Here is a 21,429-nt window from a genome sequence, read left to right on the forward strand (position 1 = left end):
TAATATTTGTTACTATGCAATCCCGAAGACAACGTTACACTACAAATGACTTTAAACGAGCAGTAGAAAATTATCAAAATTCTGTTGGCACCAACTTATTACTTTACATACTGTCCCATGCATGCTCACAATTTTCAGTTGTCTTTCTTCAAATCACTTTTCAAGCCAGCTCTTATGACTTTTGACACTTGAAATCTGAATAATGAACACACTTGATAATACATTCCACAAATAACATTAGCTATTAAAATGAAGCTTTTGTTCAGTTTTAATCACTGCACAATAATTTTATTTCAGTTATAAATAATCTTTTACACTGTAAAGTTTTTCAGGGTGTACACGCGGCCAAGGGGGCAAAAAAAGAGAGATTCCGATGCAGTTTTGTGAGTCAGTCATGGCTCATGTCATGTGATCTCACTAGCCAATGACAGCAGATATACAGAGCATAAGACGCGAAGACGTGTAATGTAGTCAGCCAGTAGCAATAGGTATTTTTTTTTCCACGTGTTACACTTTAAGATAAAATCACACGAATGTGCCAGTAAAATTTTTAATAATGACATAAATGTCTGATCTTCTGGGCTTGAAATTTTCCCTAAATAGTCGTCCTCAAAGAGTTGATTTTTAAATGAGAGGTAAACGCTCTGGGATTTAAGAAATTTATCGTACATTTTCGCACATAATTCATCATGCGTAAAAGGAAATTCACTTTGAAAGTAACGCTTTTCAAACAACCATTCGCAATATTTTCCCGCGACCTGTTAGGAAGAGGTTCCTTTCAGCAGTTGCCAAAGAGCGCCAGGTAACAGGCATCACCACGCTTGTGCAGCTATGATGATGCAGGAAGCCCGTATGTTCGTACATGTAAAACATTAAAAGATCTTACATTATGTCATAAAAGAGACAAGACATCAGAGGATACCCCAAGAGCATCGGAATTTCGTGAACCATACTAAAATGCATAATTCGGCTTAAAGTGTACATTTCATACATCCAGATTCGGATGTAAATGTTCTTGTAGTACTGGTATTGTGTCACCTCATTTTTGATTCTTTATAATGGCATAATGTCGTATGTGCTAGAAGATGAAAACCTGCTCTTTTGAAATTCAGCGAACAGTTGAAACTAGCCAATAGTGTGGAATTAAACACTTCATTTCCAATAAATTGACTGCTTCAGCAGGAAAGATTAATCAAAGCCAAATTTCTTTAGCAAACCGACAAAAATAACTTCATTATTCTGCAGGGGGATTAATGCTCGACTGAAATTGCCGCCTAGGGCAGATACCCCGGTGTGACCCCAGTGAATCTGGCAGGTTGCATGCGCCAGTAATATTTTTTCTGGTAGCATCATGCTACTTCCTGCCACACTTTTGTAGCCAGAAGTGGGACAAGGTACTACACATGTGCGACTAATGTGCATGTGCATGAGTCCACTCGCAACTGCTCAACCTAATATAAAGTAAACAGTTGTGACGTCACACTCATCGGAGGCAATTTGTTGTAACGAAGCACTGCATACTCCTCCTAAAGCCGTTGACACATTTTACTGTTGGCAGATACTTGTATGAGCACTGTGTTTTGTTGTTGTATATGGCGCATTTCCTTTGCAATTTAAGTTTTTATTTTCGTTTTTTCTCTCGTTCATGTTTTATTGCTGCAGTATTATTATGAGTTAGCGGGATACAGTAATACACTTTGTTAAAGTATTATTTCTTACCAGATAAAATCACAAAAACTTAACTGAAAACTAAACACAAAAATTCCCCGAGTTTTTCCGAGTTTTCTCCTGGATGAAAAAATTCCCAGGTTTTTCCCGGGTCTCCCGGTTGTCCCGGGTCATATACAACCAGTTTTTTTAAACTTACTGTTAATGGAAAAGCCATCCACATACAGTGGAACCTCATTTAACAGTCATGTTTGGGAGCAGGGCTTGGTTGGAACATTAAAAAGGTCAGTTATTCAGGGCAGAATGAAACAAGTCATTCACAGAGATCAAATCTATGTAATAACTCAAAATTAAATAAAAAAATTATAGTTCTAATAAACATGAAAGAATTATAGTTCTAATAAACATGAAAGAACTCAGAAAATTTTAGCACTGAAAATTGACTTGAAATGTGTAACATTTATTTTTGTTTAAATTTCTTAAACCTTTTTACTTTGTGGCTGCATCATGCCACTTCCTTGGCCACAAAACATCCACAGCTGTAGTGGTTGGCTGTTGTTCCAAATATTTGAGAGCAGTCTCTAACACATTCTTTGCTGAAGAGGGGCTGATATTTTCATCTTCTTCCTTTTATTCATCATCTGACTCCTCTTGCTCAACACTATATTGTTAGAAGACAAGATCGATGATATGATCATCTTCCAGTTCTTGATTTACAACAGCAACAGCAGCAACTTCAACTTCTGCTAGCTGTCACTCTACATCAGCAGGTTGGATATACTTGTAAATCTGACGAGTTTGCAAATCAGTGACTGATTATACAGTGTCTGACTCATTAGTTTCTGTAAGTTCTTGCTCTTTGTTTAAGTCACGACAAACCACCTTCCATGATTTTTGTAGACTGGTTTTCTGAAGTTGTTCTCAAGCTTGCGCAACTATGTAAATTCCATCTTCTATGTTGAGGTTTTCATTGCTTCAGAAATATCACAACCCTATTCCCTCAACAACTTGAAATGCTTCTTGTTTAATGAGAGCCTGAAAGTGGGGCTGCCTTCCATCGTTACTGACAAAACCAAACCTTCATGGCGTCATCCAAGAGCTCCATTTTGGGTTTTTTCAATGTTGTTCTGGTTTCTAAACCATTGTCTAAAATGTCTAAAGTTAACAAAAAAGTTTCAAGATACTTTTCCAGTCTTGAACAGTTTTCTGGTTTCTAAAGCATTGTCTAAAATTAACAAAAAGGTTTCAAGATACTTTTCCAGTCTTTAACAATTGTCACTCCAACACTCATCACAGAGGCTAAGTTAGTAATAGACTCACCTTTGTCAAGTCTGTTCGACTGAGCACACAATAAGTTGCCTTTTCTGACTAGTAGCTATTTTTAGGCTATCAGGATCCCTTACACTTCTTAATCACAACTTCATAAACTTTATAAAACTACAGTGCAATTTTAAAATTAAAAGAAATACAGTAATAAACATAAAAAGCAGAGAAATAAAATAGCAGATTAAAGGGTGCAATAAAGCAAACAGCGGCAGTACAGTAGACTGCCAAATAAGCATATGTAAGGAGCATCACCTGCTGTTACAGAAGTACAATTGACCAATAATGTTCATGCTGTTTGACGTGATGTGCAGACAGATGGTTGGAAACTTGGTCAGGTTCATCTGAGGAGTTGGTTAATGACCTGTCTGTTTCACCTGCAGTTATTACTGCCGTGCTTCCTCCTGCCAAGCTGCTTCTGCATTCTCCTCATCTAGTGCAAGTTTGCTGAAGGCTTGCATGCTGGTGAAGGGAAAGCCTTCACACTGCTGTGTGATGTAAACTCATCCTTCTGAACACTTAAATTTATTCACAATTCCTATGTTAATCATGATCTATTCTACATGAGGTCTATTCAAAAACTTCCGGAACATTTGCAATTGCATACCAATGGCGTGCTAGAGCAAATTGCAGTTGGCATCCCTGCACACATCTTTGTTAAATGTGTAACTGCTGGAAGTTTCATTGTTGCTTGTTTGTTAGTTATTGTTCAGTGCTCTCTTGAGTTATGTTAAACAGTTTGCGAATTTTGAGATGACAGAGTTAGAGGAGCAACACATCTGCATTAAATTTTGATGGAATTAAAGAAAGCCTTTACAGAGACTCACCAAATGATGCCGGACACCTATGGTGAAGAATCCTTAAGCCGCACTCTGTGTTACGAATAATTCACACGGTTTAAAAATGGCTGGACGCAAGTTAAAGATGATCCTCATTCAGGATGCCCTTCGACATCTACCAACGATGCTCATGCCAGGAACATTGATGAAACTGTGCGTGCCAATTGAACACTGACTGTCCGAGAGATTGCTGAAGGATGTAACAATTCAGTCTGATTGTGTCACAAAATCTTGACAAGGCATACTGAATGCATTATGTTGCCGCCAAAGTTCATCCCACGGCTCACACGTCAACATCAGAAAGACCTCTGCCTCCCAATCTCTGAAGAGCTTTTGGATCGCTAAAATGAGAATGAGATGTTCCTTAAGAGAATCATAACTGCTGATGACATGTGGATCTATGGTTATAATATTGAGACAAAGGTTCAATCTTCACAATGGGTCAGGAAAAGTTTTCCAAGACAAAAAGGAAAACAAGCTCGTCAGGTCACGTCAAATGTCAAATCCATGCTGATAGATTTCTTTGACTTTGAAGGATTGGTTCATCATGAATTCGTACCACAGAGGCAAACTGTTAATTGATGGTACTATTGGGATGTGTTTTGGCGCCTGCGAGAAAATGTGAGAAGGAAGCAGCCTGAAATGTGGTGTGAGAATTCATGGCTCTTGCATCACAATAATACACCCGCACACTCATCCATGTCAGTGTGTAACTATTGCACAAAACACGAAATTACTGTGTCGCCTCATCTTCCGTACTCCCCAGACCAGTTCCCTGTGGACTCTCTTTATTTCCACAGTTGAAAACCCTGTTGAAAGGATGAAGCTTTGCAACAATAGAAAATATAAAACAGCAATTCATGTGGTCCAGCAAGAGATATACCAAGACTGCTTCCCTACATGGAAATGGTGTTGGGAGCAGTGTATAAATTTTTCGAGGAGAATATTTCGAAGGAGACCATGCACAATAAATAAAAGTAAGTGTTGAAAAATTTTGGTGACAAAGTGCAACTAAAATGTGGTCGGTGCACAAGTCCAAGAAGAGCCTTACAAGCTAAAGTGGTCAAGAATATAAAGTATGAAGACCTACATTGTGGCGACTGTTGAAGAAAACTGAATTTGTGAGAAGTTCATACAGGCTATGTTATTAGACCTGGAAGCACACCACCACATTTGCGGTGCCCAAGTGCAGAACATGGATCAAGTTCATAGCTGGGAGAAAAATAAATAAATAAATATTGTTGTTGTGGTCTTCAGTCCTGAGACTGGTTTGATGCAGCTCTCCATGCTACTCTATCCTGTGCAAGCTTCTTCATCTCCCAGTACCTACTGCAGCCTACATCCTTCTGAATCTGCTTAGTGTATTCATCTCTTGGTCTCCCTCTACGATTTTTACCCTCCATGATGCCCTCCAATACTAAACTGGTGATCACGACTGTTTCCCCAGTGTAACTCCATATCACCTTACTCCAATTTTCCTACATGCATGACAATTTTCAATCTGCTCTTTATGTTTATGAACCCATAAACTGATTCTATTAAGCAATCATTCTTCCTCAAAGAACAGTTAACAATATACTCTTTATAACCTTTGTGAGCTCTATCTAAGTACAGGCTCCACAAGCCTAAGTGGACATCCTGCTTAAATGTAAAATTTTTGAATTCCTTCAATATATCACAAATTCTACTGATTTGCCTGAGAAGCGAATTGACCTCTTGTCAGCACTGCTACCCCATGTTAGCAATACTACCCTTCTGGTGGCTGGCTGTTACAGAGCTGTAAGCAATTCAGTATGACAATGCCCCCCCCCCTCCCCCCTATCTTGAATTGTCCTTATACTACGAATGGTGTTCAATCACTGATTATTCAGTTGAGTAAGCAAGTGCAAGGCCACAAAAGCACACCATCTACGACATACTTTTACTCGCTCACGATAACACACTACAGGTAACCATTAATATCCTTATTCACTGCAAGATGTCTTATGTGGAACATACAATTTTATTGTTTTTAACCTAACCCAGCCACAGGAGCTTCCTTACAACTTTTACCACTGTGTGTTGCTAGATTTTTAGGTAATCATACCTGTGGTAGTACATACCCCAATTATGTGTCAGCCTCGTGCATCGATTCCACTACCTGAGCTGTCATGTTTTCACATACCATAGACAGAAAATTGAAATGAGATGCTATAGTCTGTTTACTTTTTTAATGAAGGTGATAAACTCTAACATTTCTTATCAAAATTTACTATAGCACTGAAACTGTCATGAAATAGGTACACAACAGCTCACTGACAAATTGGTTGGAAGCTTGAGGCTTACAGCAAGAGAGACATAAATAGAAGCAAATTATGTACAAAAATGAATTCCATATTCTTATTTTAAATTTCCTTAGTGACATACAGATTCTGAAAATTATACATGAGGTCTGACTTGTTGCTGCAGGATACAAACAGATGTTTGCCCACTGCTTGAATACTGCTCAGCAGTGTGGGATCCGTACCAGATAGGGTTGATAGAAGATATAGAGAAGATCCAACGGAGAGCAGCACGCTTCGTTACAGGATCATTTAGTAATCGCGAAAGCGTTACGGAGATGATACATAAACTCCAGTGGAAGACTCTGCAGGAGAGACGCTCAGTAGCTCGGTACGGGCTTTTGTTGAAGTTTCGAGAACATACCTTCACCGAAGAGTCAAGCAGTATATTGCTCCCTCCTACGTATATCTCGCGAAGAGACCAAGAGGATAAAATCAGAGAGATTAGAGCCCACACAGAGGCATACCGACAATCCTTCTTTCCACGAACAATACGAGACTGGAATAGAAGGGAGAACCGATAGAGGTACTCAAGGTACCCTCCGCCACACACCGTCAGGTGGCTTGCGGAGTATGGATGTAGATGTAGATGTAGATGTCTCATGATTAAAACTTTAAGCAACGGTTGCACCTAATACTTCAAAAAATTGGAAAACTTTAACAGTAAATAAATATTCATTTAGTAAGTTGTAGGTCTTGGTAGTACATTATTTAATATCACTAAAACACACATGAAAAATCTCCTTGATCAATTCCAGTTTGACTTTTAACACTCTGATTATGCTCAAATGGCGAGCACTGCACGGCAATGAATGGAAGAATTTCAAAACCTTGCCTATGACTTACTCCAGCAACAACAAAAGTTACCAAAAATAGACTAACAGGATCTCTTAATTGATAAAAATCAGATGTTACCAAAGAAGAAAACACAGCTGTGTAATTTTATAAAATTGTTTAAAAGGTCCATTCAAATGATAAATATGACAGCATATGCAACAATGAAGTGCTGAACTAGGAAACATTTTGTAGATCCATTACAAAATATTAATTTTTAACCTGTTTATGTTCCTGCTTCTTTTTTTCTTCTAATAGGCGCTTCCTTTCATCATACTCCCCAATCCCCAGAAGCAGCTTGCTAGATGTTCTGCAAGTTGGGTTCAGGGGTGAATATTCTCCGTAGCGAACCATCTTACGATCTGACTAGAAGAAGAAAATAAAACCCGACTTTAAATTCAGAACACAGTTTTATAATTTAGGAAGGCTATTCAAAAAAATAATAGTAATCATAAAAACATACAGACATATTCTTCTGGCGAAGCAAGTAACACATTAGGCCCAATTTTTTATTTATTTTATTTATTTATAGATCAAGTTCAGTAGGACCAAATTGAGGAGCAAATCTCCAAGGTCCTGGGACATGTCAGTACATGAAATTACAACACAAAAGTAATAACAGATAAAAATAAAATGTTTATGAACCCAAAAAAAGTCAATCCATAAGTTTAATTAAACGCAATCAACAATAAAATACGAATCAGCTTAATTTTTCAAGGAACTCCTCGACAGAATAGGAGTGTCCCATGAGGAAACTCTTCAGTTTCAATTTGAAAGCACATGGATTACTGCTAACGTTTTTGAATTCAAGCGGTAGCTTATTGAAAAAGGATGCAGCACTATGCTGCACACCTTTCTGCACGAGAGTTAAGGAATTCCAATCCAAATGTAGGTTTGATTTCTGCTGAGTATTAACTGAGTGAAAGCTGCTTATTCTTGGGAATAAGCTAATATTGTTAACAAGAAATGACAGGAATATATATAGTGAGAGGCCAATGTTAAAATACCCAAACTTGTGAACAGGGGTCAACAAGAGATTCGTGAAATTACTCCACTTATTGTCTGCACCACCCGTTTCTGAGCCAAAAATATCCTTTTAGAATGGGAAGAGTTACCCCAAAACATAATACCATATGACATAAGCGAATGAAAATAAGCAAAGTAGACTAATTTTCGTATCAATCAATCACTCACTTTAGATATCGTTCTAATAGTAAAAATGGCAGTATTAAGTCTTTGAACAAGATCCTGAAAGTGGGCATTCCATGACAACTTACTATCTATCTGAGCACCTAGAAATTTGAACTGTTCAGTTTCACTAATCATATACCCATTCTGTGAAATTAAAACATCGGGTTTTGTCGAATTTTGTATTAGAAACTGTAAAAATTGAGTCTTACTGTGATTTAGTGTTAGGTTATTTTCTACAAGCCATGAACTTAAGTCATGAACTGCACTATCTGAAACTGGGACAGTGTTGCACACAACATCCTTTACTATGAAGCTAGTGTCATCAGCAATCAGAAATATTCAGAGTTACCTTTAATACTAGAGGACATATCATATATATAAATAAAATTATTAATTTAGTGACATCTTACATTTCTTATTCTAAGAGAGCATCATCATGTGCATTTCATCACAGGGAGTCCAAATACTAAACACAGAATAATACCGCAAACGAAGATAAATCATCTTTAGGATTGGAGAAAAGAAGGTAACACAGCAAAACAGTTTGTAAACAACTGGAGAAGTACTGTTGTTCAATTTTTGATTATTTGATGGTTTCTATACCCCATCAGCATACAGATAACTTTCTTTCAAAATATGGTGCAGTGCTATGTTAACACCACAAGGTAGGTAGGTAGGGAGGCCGGCCTGCCTGCCTGCCTGCCTGCCTCCCTCCCTCCCTCCCTGGCATCCAACTGATACAACATGCATTTTATTTTTCTTACAAGCCTACATTTGTGCAGCTGTTGCTGCCAATTTCAATGTGACCCAACGCTTTGCACAACAAACTTGCTATCCCCACTTTCACAAAACAAAAAAAGAGAGGAAATGAAAGGGAACCATGAAGGATAAAAATGCTTGAGTATATAAATAACAATTTTAAACTATGAACATCAACAAAACTTCTGTATCACCCTGATGATATGCCGTGCAGGTGTGTTGCTATTATGACTGCTCCTGTACAGATCAGAAGGTCACCACTGACATTGTTTGTAAACATACACACTGTTATAATGAGTGCTCCCTACAATTAGAACACCACACTTTAATGAATTGCAGTGTTTGAGTTGAAAATAAAGCTCCAGTAGAAACAAATTACATATGTCTGTGGAACAGCTGAGTGAACAGCCATCATGCTACGAAAGATAGTTGCGACCAATGATCAGGTTCACATCATCATGTTATGTGCAGAAGGCTTGCCAATGGGAGCAGTTGATAGATTTGTGCACCAGAGGGATGTGGTACGAAGGCCGAACTGGCTCCAATCGGCAGGCAGTGTTGAGGACTTACACTACACAGCTCATTCGTGTTTGACAAGTGCACAGTATGATCAATATCTACAACTTTTGAGCCAAAGGAACCATGGCTGAGTCCTCTAGGACTTAATTCAGTATTCAATTAGGCTAAAGGACATCAAGTAAATTGTTAAGAGGTGACGGTGCGATGCGACTCTCCATTTCCAATGACCATGGCAAACACCACATAATACATCCCAACACTGTGACGTAGTTGCAGATGGGTAAGAAATAATGCAGAAGGGACATCCCAGGATTGGTATCAGGTATTGTTGACAGATGAAACTTTGATCTGTTTGTACCCTAATAATCGCAGACAACATGGTAATATCAAATGCCTCCACGACTGTGCAAGAAGGTGGTGTCCCACTGGTGTTCTGAGTAGGCATTATGTGAGGCCACCATAATTTTTTTTGCATTGTTGAGGACAATCTCACAGCTCTACAGTACTGGGATGAGATTCTGCAACCAATAGTGGGACTGTATTGCCAACATTTGAGTGACAAATTCATCTTGATGGATGACAACTCACAAGCTATCATGCTGTTCTTGTGAACAAATTCCTCAGCATGTGAGGATCACCAGAATGGAATGGCCTGCCTGTTACTGGATATACACCCAATCAAACATACATGGGATTGATTGAAACACGCTATTTTTGGATGTTGACAACGACAATGTGATCTGCGTGACTTATGCGGAATCATCATGGAGGAGTGAGACAATTTGGATCAGGTGGCTTGATTTCAGCAATGGCATGCCACAACAGAGTTAAGCCTTTATCCGAGCAAGGGGATGTTACACCACATACTGCCTATGGGAAACAGACAACCTTATCGTTACACTTTTTTGTTATCTGGACACACTGAAAATTAATATATATGTGTGCCACACCATGAATTTAGAAATAACAGATGGTGCAACACTTTTCTCGATGTGTGTATCTGAAAAGAATGACACCATAGCCTACATATCTTGCAAAGAAAAATGAGCAGTGACTATATAAAATTTATGAAAAACAAAAAGAAATCAGAAGATATTCAAGTACTAAGTTCAATTCTATAAATGCACTTGACAGCTGTAATATTCTTGTATATTTTGCTAAAACTGTCTTGTCGTGAGAAACTTTAGTTAATTCACAACTACAAAGGCGGCTTACTACACTTTTGATGAACAATAAACCACAATAAGTTCCACTGCCTCTGGTATAATGTGTAATGTGAAACATGTACACAGAAAGAGTCAGAGAGAAAATGTATGGTCTGCAATAAAAAACAGGAACATTAGAGCAAGAGAGTCTGGAAGCATATATGACAATGTCCATCAACATCATCTAGGTTAGGTGTTAAATACTGCCGTCTGCTTCACGTCTGCTGTGCAGCAAGCTACGTTAATTTAAGTATTAACTGTATTTTTCTTACTTGTCACTTCTTCCTCCGTGTGTATTTGCTTTTAGGAAGCTTTAATTGCCGAGTGCTAGTAATAGTGTTCCATAGATTTCGTGTTTGTTTTGAATACAGTCAGAGAGAGTCCCTTTAGTCAACCATAGTGCCAGTAGTGCTAGTGTTTGTTTTCAATACAATCCAGAGACAGGTAGTTCTATTTTCATTGTTTTCTACAAGAAGTGTATAGCAACCACAGTTTAGTCAACTATCAGCCGCCTTTAGTGAATTAGCAGTCTAGTTAAAAGTTGATTAACTCTCTACAGTAAATTGATTTCTTAGGATGGATAGTATGTGTGACTGCTGTGTACGGACGCAGGAGCAGCTGGCCACTGTTCGTGAACAACTGAACGTGTTGATGGCCGCGGTCAGCCGTCTTCAGGCTGCTGCCTCAGAGTGTAGCGGCAGTGGGGAGTCTGGTGCGTCGCATGGTACACCCCAGGTGTTACATGCTTCACCGACTGTCCCTGCTGTCGAGACATCTTCGCGGGTACCGGGCGCGGCTGGGCCACCCTCTCCCCAAGGGGAGTGGCGGCTTCAGTGGCATTTGTGGTGCACAAGGCGGAGGGTCAATGTGGAAGCCGGTCGTGTGGCATCGCCTGCTCTCCCTGTAAGTGGACATGTGGCCGCTCCTTCAGCAAGGTCCGAGCAGGCACACGGGGGGAGGGGTTTATTAGTTATTGGGAGCTCCAACGTTAGGCAGGTGATGGAGCCCCTTAGGGAAATAGCGGAAAGGTCGGGGAAGAAGGCCAGTGTTCACTCTGTCTGCTTGCCGGGGGGTCTCATCCGAGATGTGGAGGAGGCCCTGCCGGTGGCGATAGAGAGCACTGGGTGCACCCGACTGCAAATTGTTGCTCATGTCGGCACCAATGACTCCTGCCGTCTGGGTTCAGAGGTCATCCTCAGTTTGTACAGGCGGTTGGCGGAATTGGTGAAGGCGGAAAGCCTCGCTCGTGGGGTGGAATCTGAGCTAACTATTTGTAGTATCGTTCCCAGAACCGATCGCGGTCCTCTGGTTTGGAGCCGAGTAGAAGGCTTAAACCAGAGGCTCAGACAATTCTGCGGAGATCTGGGGTGCAAATTTCTCGACCTCCGCTATCGGGTGGAGAAATGTAGGGTCCCCCTGAATAGGTCAGCCGTGCACTACACGCCGGAAGCGACTACAAGGGTAGCAGAGTACATGTGGAGTGCACATGTGGGTTTTTTAGGTTAGAGAATTCCCTCCCTAGGCTCGACAAGACGCCTCCTGAGAAGTGGCTAGGTAGGAGTAGGCAAAATGCAACAGGGAATAACAATATTAATGTGCTAATAGTAAACTGCAGGAGCGTCTATAGAAAGGTCCCAGAACTGCTCTCATTAATAAACGGTCACAATGCCCATATAGTACTAGGGACAGAAAGTTGGCTGAAACCAGACGTAAACAGTAATGAAATCATAAACTCAGATTGGAATGTATACCGCAGAGACAGGCTGGACAGTGAAGGGGGAGGCGTGTTTATAGCGGTAAGAAGTGCAATAGTATCGAAGGAAATTGACGGAGATCCGAAATGTGAAATAATTTGGGTGAAGGTCACGGTTAAAGCAGGCTCAGACATGGTAATTGGATGTCTCTATAGGCCCCCTGGCTCAGCAGCTGTTGTGGCTGAGCACCTGAAGGATAATTTGAAAAATATTGCGAGTAGATTTCCCCACCATGTTATAGTTCTGGGTGGAGATTTTAATTTGCTGGATACAGACTGGGAGACTCAAACGTTCATAACGGGTGGCAGGGACAAAGAATCCAGTGAAATTGTTTTAAGTGATTTATCTGAAAACTACCTTGAGCAGTTAAAACAGAGAACCGACTCGTGGCGATAACATATTAGACCTTCTGGTGACAACCAGACCCGAACTATTTGAAACAGTTAACGCAGAACAGGGAATCAGTGATCATAAAGCAGTTACTGCATCGATGATTTCAGCCGTAAATAGAAATATTAAAAAAAGGTAGGAAGATTTTTCTGTTTAGCAAAAGTGGCAAAAAGCAGATTACAGAGTACCTGATGGCTCAACACAAAAGTTTTGTCTCAAGTACAGATAGTGTTGAGGATCAGTGGACAAAGTTCCAAACCATCATACAAAATGCGTTAGATGAGTATGTGCCAAGCAAGATCGTAAGAGATGGAAAAGAACCACCGTGGTACAACAACCGAGTTAGAAAGCTGCTGCGGAAGCAAAGGGAACTTCACAGCAAACATAAACATAGCCAAAGCCTTGCAGACAAACAAAAATTACGCGAAGCGAAATGTAGTGTGAGGAGGGCTATGCGAGAGGCGTTCAATGAATTCGAAAGTAAAGTTCTATGTTCTGACTTGGCAGAAAATCATAAGAAATTTTGGTCTTATGTCAAAACGGTAGGTGGATCAAAACAAAATGTCCAGACACTCTGTGACCAAAATGGTACTGAAACAGAGGATGACAGACTAAAGGCCGAAATACTAAATGTCATTTTCCAAAGCTGTTTCACAGAGGAAGACTGCACTGTAGTTCCTTCTCTAGATTGTCGCACAGATGACAAAATGGTAGATATCGAAATAGATGACAGAGGGATAGAGAAACAATTAAAATCACTCAAAAGAGGAAAGGCCGCTGGACCTGATGGGATACCAGTTCGATTTTACACAGAGTACGCGAAGGAACGTGCCCCCCTTCTTGCAGCGGTGTACCGTAGGTCTCTAGAAGAGCATAGCATTCCAAAGGATTGGAAAAGGCCACAGGTCATCCCCGTTTTCAAGAAGGGACGTCAAACAGATGTGCAGAACTATAGACCTATATCTCTAACGTTGATCAGTTGTAGAATTTTGTAACAGGTAGTATGTTCGAGTATAATGACGTTTCTGGAGACTAGAAATCTACTCTGTACGAATCAGCATGGGTTTCGAAAAAGACGGTCGTGTGAAACCCAGCTAACACTATTTGTCCACGAGACTCGGAGGGCCATAGACACGGGTTCACAGGTAGATGCCGTGTTTCTTGACTTCCGCAAGGCGTTCGATACAATTCCCCACAGTCATTTAATGAACAAAGTAAGAGCATATGGACTATCAGACCAATTGTATGATTGGATTGAAGAGTTCCTAGATAACAGAACGCAGCATGTCATTCTCAATGGAGAGAAGTCTTCTGAAGTAAGAGTGATTTCAGGTGTGCCGCAGGGGAGTGTCGTAGGACCGTTGCTATTCACAATATACATAAATGACCTTGTGGATGACATTCAGAAGTTCACTGAAGCTTTTTGCGGATGATGCTGTGGTATATCGAGAGGTTGTAACAATGGAAAATTGTACTGAAATGCAGGAGGATCTGCAGCAAATTGACGCATGGTGCAGGAAATGGCAACTGAATCTCGATGTAGACAAGTGTAATGTGCTGCGAATACATAGAAAGATAGATCCCTTATCATTTAGCTACAAAATAGCAGGTCAGCAACTGGAAGCAGTTAATTCCATAAATTATCTGGGAATACGCATTAGGAGTGATTTAAAATGGAATGATCATATAAATTGATCGTTGTTAAAGCAGATTCCAGACTGAGATTCATTGGAAGAATCCTAAGGAAATGCAATCCGAAAACAAAGGAAGTAGGTTACAGTACGCTTATTCGCCCATTGCTTGAATACTGCTCAGCAGTGTGGGATCCGTACCAGATAGGGTTGATACAAGACATAGAGAAGATCCAACGGAGAGCAGCGCGCTTCGTTACAGGATCATTTAGTAATCACGAAAGCGTTACAGAGATGATACATAAACTCCAGTGGAAGACTCTGTAGGAGAGACACTCAGTAGCTCGGTACGGGCTTTTGTTGAAGTTTCGAGAACATACCTTCACCGAAGAGTCAAGCAGTATATTGCTCCCTCCTACGTATATCTCGCGAAGAGACCATGAGGATAAAATCAGAGAGATTAGAGCCCACACAGAAGCATACCGACAATCCTTCTTTCCACGAACAATACGAGACTGGAATAGAAGGGAGAACCGATAGAGGTACTCAAGGTACCCTCCGCCACACACCGTCAGGTGGCTTGGGGAGTATGGATGTGGATGTAGATGTAGATGTAGATCTAGTGCATGTAGTGTGGTGTAGTGATTAGTACTGCAAGCTACCAGTTGAAATCCATCCACCAGCAACGACTGCCATTTTTAATATTAAATAGTTGGCCAGTTTTGAGAAGCCATAGTATTGCTTCACTGTGGTCAGATATGTAATGTTAAAATTGGCTGAACAAGAGATTTAGTGGAATTATGAAAAATCACTTCTAGAAGTGTATGTATAATCAATAAAAACTCTGAACTCTGGATTCCAGACAGGAGGAGGGGGGGGGGGGGGGGTCAAGTGCTCCCTCTTGCCCCCTCCCTTGCAGATGGAAGATGCTTATATATGAAGATGTCCATTTCCATTGTATTTTACACCAGGCAGTATTTCATTTGAGTTGCAACAGGGAGTAACAATGAATGATCTACCATGTGAATTTGACCATCAGGTTGGGGGGGGGGGGGGGGGCTTTGTCTTCATTGGGAAAAAATTGAGTAGCGACAACATGTTTACGTAGTAGAAAGATTTCTAATCAACTCCATCAGACAGGATGTCTTCAATTGAAAGTGCCCCACAGTGTTGACTTAAACTAAGTGAAAATTCCCTGCATGTAATAAATACTTGCTGCCTTCTAGCCCAGGATATCCCACAGGTACCTGCTTCCAAGATGTACATTCAGTTACCATACTCTCACTCCTCCTATCACTTCTGGCTGTTGCATATTGTTCAAGCTTTAACAATAATAGAACTGACTATTGCGAAAACAAACGTCTGCCATGTAAGTTCAACAGTGGACAAGATTCAGTTATTCTCAAAATTTCCAGCGACTTTCATATCAGCTAGTAAAATATGTTTGCTCGCCATCATTCTACACATACGATTTACTATATTGTCACGACGTCACCTCAATCAAGTCAAATTCTGAAGGCAGAGTTGTCAATGAAGTACTCATACAACACTTTCAGAAAACATGTTTATTACCAGCACCTACATATAGCTACAACAGAACTGAATTCCTGGGCTGAGAGTTCAGTTATTTATACAGATATTAAATGTTCCTAAATGCTGGTATTTATATAGACATTGAATATTCCAGAATATATGAGCATTACAAATATATTTCCAGAACCCTCCAGAAATGATAATTACCAAACAAAAAATTGCTGGTGGTCAAATCTGAACTGACAACTCCCAGTACATCACCCAGCAACACTAGCCACTATATCTCACTATGTGCTCTTGTGTTCTGCAGCTCACGGCATTTCTCTGTCTCTGACAGAGAAATAGCGACCCACTGTTCCAGAAATTGGTGCTAACTCCAGCACTGTGGATCTAGATCTTACCAGTGATCCTTTGTCTGGTGGCACTTTACATTCTGGTTATGTTGTTATACTTTCTTCATTATAATGAGCAATGAAGCTTCATAATCGTCAAGTGGGTCTTCAGTTTCTTTGAACCTACCATCGTCAACCAGCGTCTCCGGACTGTAGCAGAGTGGCAAACGGAGGACATCGAAGACATCTCTGCACTTTTGTCTTCTTTCTGAAGGGTCATAATCCTTGACTGAATGTGTGATGTCTGACAAGCAACAAAGGATATGGGCCAAACTAGCACTTTAGTTCTGACAGTCGCACTTTTGCACAGGTGGAAAAATCTAAACCGTGTCTCCTGGGCTGTGTCTCACTGGTTGGTGCTTGGCGTTGAAGTGCTCTCAGTCTTCCTCTTCAGTATCCAGTGTCCGTATGTGAGCCAACTGCCTTGGTTCTTTGGTCTTTGTAATGAGGCATCCATGTAGTCATTCGAATATCATCCGAATTAAACAGGAACACTGAATCCATTGTTGCTGCTTCAGCCTCGTAACTGTGGAGCAGGAAGAATTGTGTGAAGCCTGTAGGGTCTAGCTGTGCTGTGTTGTATGTGAATGTGAAATGGAGTATTCCAATCTCTCATGTTGTATACGTACATCAGCAGCATATCTGCCAACACCTTATTAAAAAATTATGTATTGTCATTCATCGGAAGATGGTAGGCATTTATCAGGTAGGTTATGTTGCAATGTGAAATTACATGTGATACTTGCCTTGACTGGAAAACTTTTCCACAATCAGAAATCATTGCAGGTTTCAGAGTCTTCTACAAGGAACTTCACAATTTCTGGAGCTTCAGTAGTTGGCACAGCTTTAGTGACAGCATAATGGTTGAGGTAGTCAGTGAAGATCGTTACCCATTGATTCCAAAGTGCTGACTTCAGCAACCTCCCCAAGAGGTCAATTCCAATCTGGTGGAGTGACACTGCACGTGTGATTGGTACCAAATGCCCTGGAGTGGCACATACTTCCATTGCTGGCATTCCATACAGTGTCTCGCATAATGTCAAATGGACCAGTAGAGCCCCCATGAATCCCAGGTGACAAATAATTTAGGACAAGTGGCTGTTTAATGTGATGGAAAGACGAACAAACATTTCTGCCTCATTAAAGCATAATTCCTCGTATACAAGGCTCCATTAATTAATCGGGATTCTCCTTCAGTTGGTTCCTCCTGCTACGATTCTATAGTTTTCAGCAGTGCTGAATCTTCCCCCTGTTCATTAATAAAGTCATTTAACACAGTAATGACTGAGATTTCATCCATGTTACTATGTTCCACCAAAGAATCCTTTGAAAGACAGTTGGTGTCCTTGTGTTTGTATCCACTTTTGTACAATGATACACTGGAAAATAATGCAGACATGCTTCTAGAACGTGAACAAAATGACCTTGAGAAATACGCGAGGTAGCGTATGGAAGATAACTTTCCCCTTTACATGTGTGCACAGTTGGCATGTGTTATGTTCACCTAGTGTATTTTGAGTAGCGAAAGTATGGAGACATATTCTAGTGATAAGTCCATGCAAGTTAAACAGTATGCTGTTATTGAATTTTTAACAGCTGAAAATGGGACTCCTGGTGAAATTCATTATCATTTACAGGCAGTTTATAGCTATGATTTTGTAGATAGGTCTACTGTAAATTGATTGGTAATAAAGTTTCATGGGTGTGAGCCTGGAAAATCCATAATCATTGATGAAACATACAGCAAATGTGTGATCACTGCCACAGATGAACATCGCACATTCATTGAAAATTTGATTTAAAATGACTGGCAAATCACTCACAAGTGTATCACATACCATACTGGAATATCTAAGGAACATGTCAACTTCATTATTAAACAGCAATCTTCCAGCACGACTCAGCCACACACCTCAGACAAAACTGAAAAAACTCTGCAAAACTTGAAGTAGGAACTTCTTCTACAGCCTCCTTACTCCCCCGATCATGTGTCTTGCAATTTTTATTTTCTTCCTCTACTCGCAAGACCTCAAGGGTAATCATCACACCTCAGACTATTAGATAAAAGCACCTGTCATGGATTCGAGAAAAGTCAGAAGAATTTTTTCAGTGACAGAATGAGAAAACTTATTATACATTTGTTTTTGTTTGTGTTCTACAAGCATGTGTACATTACTTTTCAGTCCACCGTCGTATACAACTGTGACGCACTCCTGAAGCCTCAGTGCTCATCTCCACAGCCGACCTGACAGATCCTTCGGGCTAGTCAGCTAGCACAGAGAATGGTGGTCCATCACGCGGTGAATGGTTTGCCAAATAAATACGACCAAAATCTATTGATGGCCCAAACATCTGTGAGGCACTATTTCTCAATTCAAGATCAGTTCGTGTCAGACTTGGATAGTACTCTGGAAGCATAAGCAATCTTCTTTTCAGCACCCTCCTGAATTTGTAATAGAACTGCCCCTATTCCAGAACCACTAGTATCAGTTTGAAGTTCTTCTTCGGCATTCTCTTAATATAATAGTAGAACTGGAGATGTCAGCAACTCTATAATGAAACAGAAAACACTTTGCACTTTGTTACAGGTAATGGGTGTCTCCTTGCAATAGTTTTTGCGAAGGACAGGTCTTGGTGCAGAAGCTGTATGTGAACTGCCAATAGTATGAGTGAATTAAAAAAAAAAAACTTCTGTCACAAATGCACCAAGGAATTGGAAAATCTGTGACTGTTCTTAAGTTCTCTGTAATGGGATGGACTCCATCACCATTCACTAGGTGCCCCAGGTTTTTATTCCTTGGGAGAGGAAGAGGCACTTTGTCAGACTCAGACAGAGACATACAGTGTGAACACACTTGAACACAGTTGTCAGGTGGCTTGGGCATTCATTAAAAGGCTTCGGGTTGGGGAGGGAGACAAAACAATATCATCCTGATAGGAAAGAGACGCCATCCATTTAAGGTATCTAAGTAGGTTGTCCATCATACATTTGAAGCTGGCTGGAGTGTTACAGTCCAAATGGCATAATAATAAATTCATGGAGGATGGTAGGAATTATCAAGGCAGTCTTCCTGGCCAGCCTTAGCAACCTTGATTTGCCAATAGCAATACTCCACGTCCATGGCTGGGACATACTTTGCTCCTTTTCAGCAGTAACAGTGCCATCAGTGCATGGCAAAAAGATAAAAGTCTTTTCTGTGATTTGGTTCAGTCGTCGGTAGCCAATGCAGAAACACCAGGGGCTATCCTTCTTCTTCTTCTTCTTCTTCTTCTTCTTCTTCTTCTTCTTCACAAGGACCATAGGACACTTTCTGAATGGTCAATGATGTCATCTTGCGGCATCTTCACCACTATCTCCCAGATTATCCATTATTCATCTGATGACAAACTATATAAATGTTGGATGATCCCTGGAGTTGATATGGTATTTTACCATGGCCTGTTTGGTCCATCTTCCTTTTCTCCATTGCAGATTTGAAAGCACCTGAAAATTGGTGCAGAATGGCTAACACTCGCTGACATTCCTCAGTTAGGCCATATCCTATTGCCAGCTCAGTAGTAGCTTCCTTCCTTGTGTTGACTGTAGTGGTAGCAGACCAAAATTCTTTGTTGAGGACATTAAGCTGCACTTCCTGAACTTATTCAGCTGTTCCTACACAGATATCTTTAGAAACAAGTTGTGGCTGTAGATGACTTTCGTGATCTAAAGGTCTCTTTGATCACCTGCAATGCCTCCTACAATTTCCGCAGGCATACAGATTTCTCTTGTGATCCTGAGTAGCCATTTGCAACCAACAAAAGTTTCACAGTTTAACTGAGCATCTGAACTGATGATTGGAACTCATCTCATTGATGGCCAAATAAGAAAGTCTTCAACAGCAAACATGGCCCGGAGAAATCTTTGTTATGTGTGCTTGTTGCAACAGCTTTGTTAATCTGGAGCTATGACTTTCCATAGTCTGTGACTGCTTTGATGCCTGCAAGAAGTTCCATCCAAGAATAACATACTGACAACATTCTGTTACATTCAAAGTGTTGTGTTTTTTTCATTGATAGTTATTGTTGCAATACATGTTCACCATTTGTGACTTTCTGCATGATTGCTTTCTTATCGTGGACGTAGTCCTATTTACCTGATGGTGATGAGCATCCAGCATTACAGAAAAGGAAGTCTCTGTGTTGACTAGTGTCTGGACAGGTTGTCTATCAAAGGTGTTTAGATTACCTGACATCTTCATCTTCATACTTGTTGTCCACAGAGAATTTGCATCTTTTGTGGCCTCACCTCCACAGATGATCTCCATGCTCCATTTTCCTGAAGTCAATGGCTAGGCAACGACTGGTGCCAATGTACAGCGATGGCAAATGGCTACAGCATGTTGGGGAGTGACCTTCTCTGGGATATGGTGATGATTTAAGTGTCACAGGTCAGTTATAATCTGCAGTAGAGTGACGTGAATAGAACTGTTGCGATGGTTGGTATCCGGTGGTGTAAGGTTGTATAAAACTTGCCTCCTTTCTCGCAGGTGCATGCAATGTGTTCATTGCATCCATAATGAAGACAAACTTGTATGTTGTCCTCTGTCCTGAAAATGTCTGTTCTTCTGTGGGTTGTTGTACTTGATGGAGGAGTTTGTTGCACCTGTATGGATCAGATGCTGGGTGGTTGTCTGACAGCTTTCTGTAAGTCTGAGTTGGCAGAGTCTATTTTTCATGGTATACTGGACTAGTGGCATAGACTGGTGCTAAAGATCGATACAATCTTCTTTGACCCCAGCATGGTTACATCTATCCTCAGTTTTCTTTGTGAAAGAGCTTTGTCCACTCAGGTTTAAGTTCTTTAATTTTCCTCTGCAAAATCTCAGTCTCTCAGTGTAGGTGTTGACATTTGTGGCTGTTATCTCATGTGTACTAGGCCAGACATCTCTGGCTGCCATACCCAAGTGTATCTCTTCTCATACTATATGGCATATGGGAGAGGTGAGCAGATGGTGCTCTTCCACAACTGCCATAGCGATGACATTCGTGAGTCAGTCTTACCTCATTCGTCTGACTTTCCTGTTGCATTTA

General features: G+C 40.5%; 1 protein-coding gene across 1 annotated transcript in view; it reads right to left on the reverse strand.

Moving 5' to 3' along the window:
* LOC126188566 (uncharacterized) overlaps positions 1–21,429 on the reverse strand; it is a 134,604-nt gene that overhangs the window by 79,349 nt on the left and 33,826 nt on the right. The window contains exon 2 of the mRNA XM_049930167.1: positions 7,208–7,351. Within this exon, the coding sequence (XP_049786124.1) occupies positions 7,208–7,351 (144 nt within the window). The remainder of the gene's footprint in view (positions 1–7,207; positions 7,352–21,429) is intronic.

Source organism: Schistocerca cancellata, chromosome 5 (genome assembly GCF_023864275.1).
Source record: "Schistocerca cancellata isolate TAMUIC-IGC-003103 chromosome 5, iqSchCanc2.1, whole genome shotgun sequence".
In the NCBI taxonomy this organism is placed as follows: Eukaryota; Metazoa; Arthropoda; class Insecta; order Orthoptera; family Acrididae; genus Schistocerca; species Schistocerca cancellata.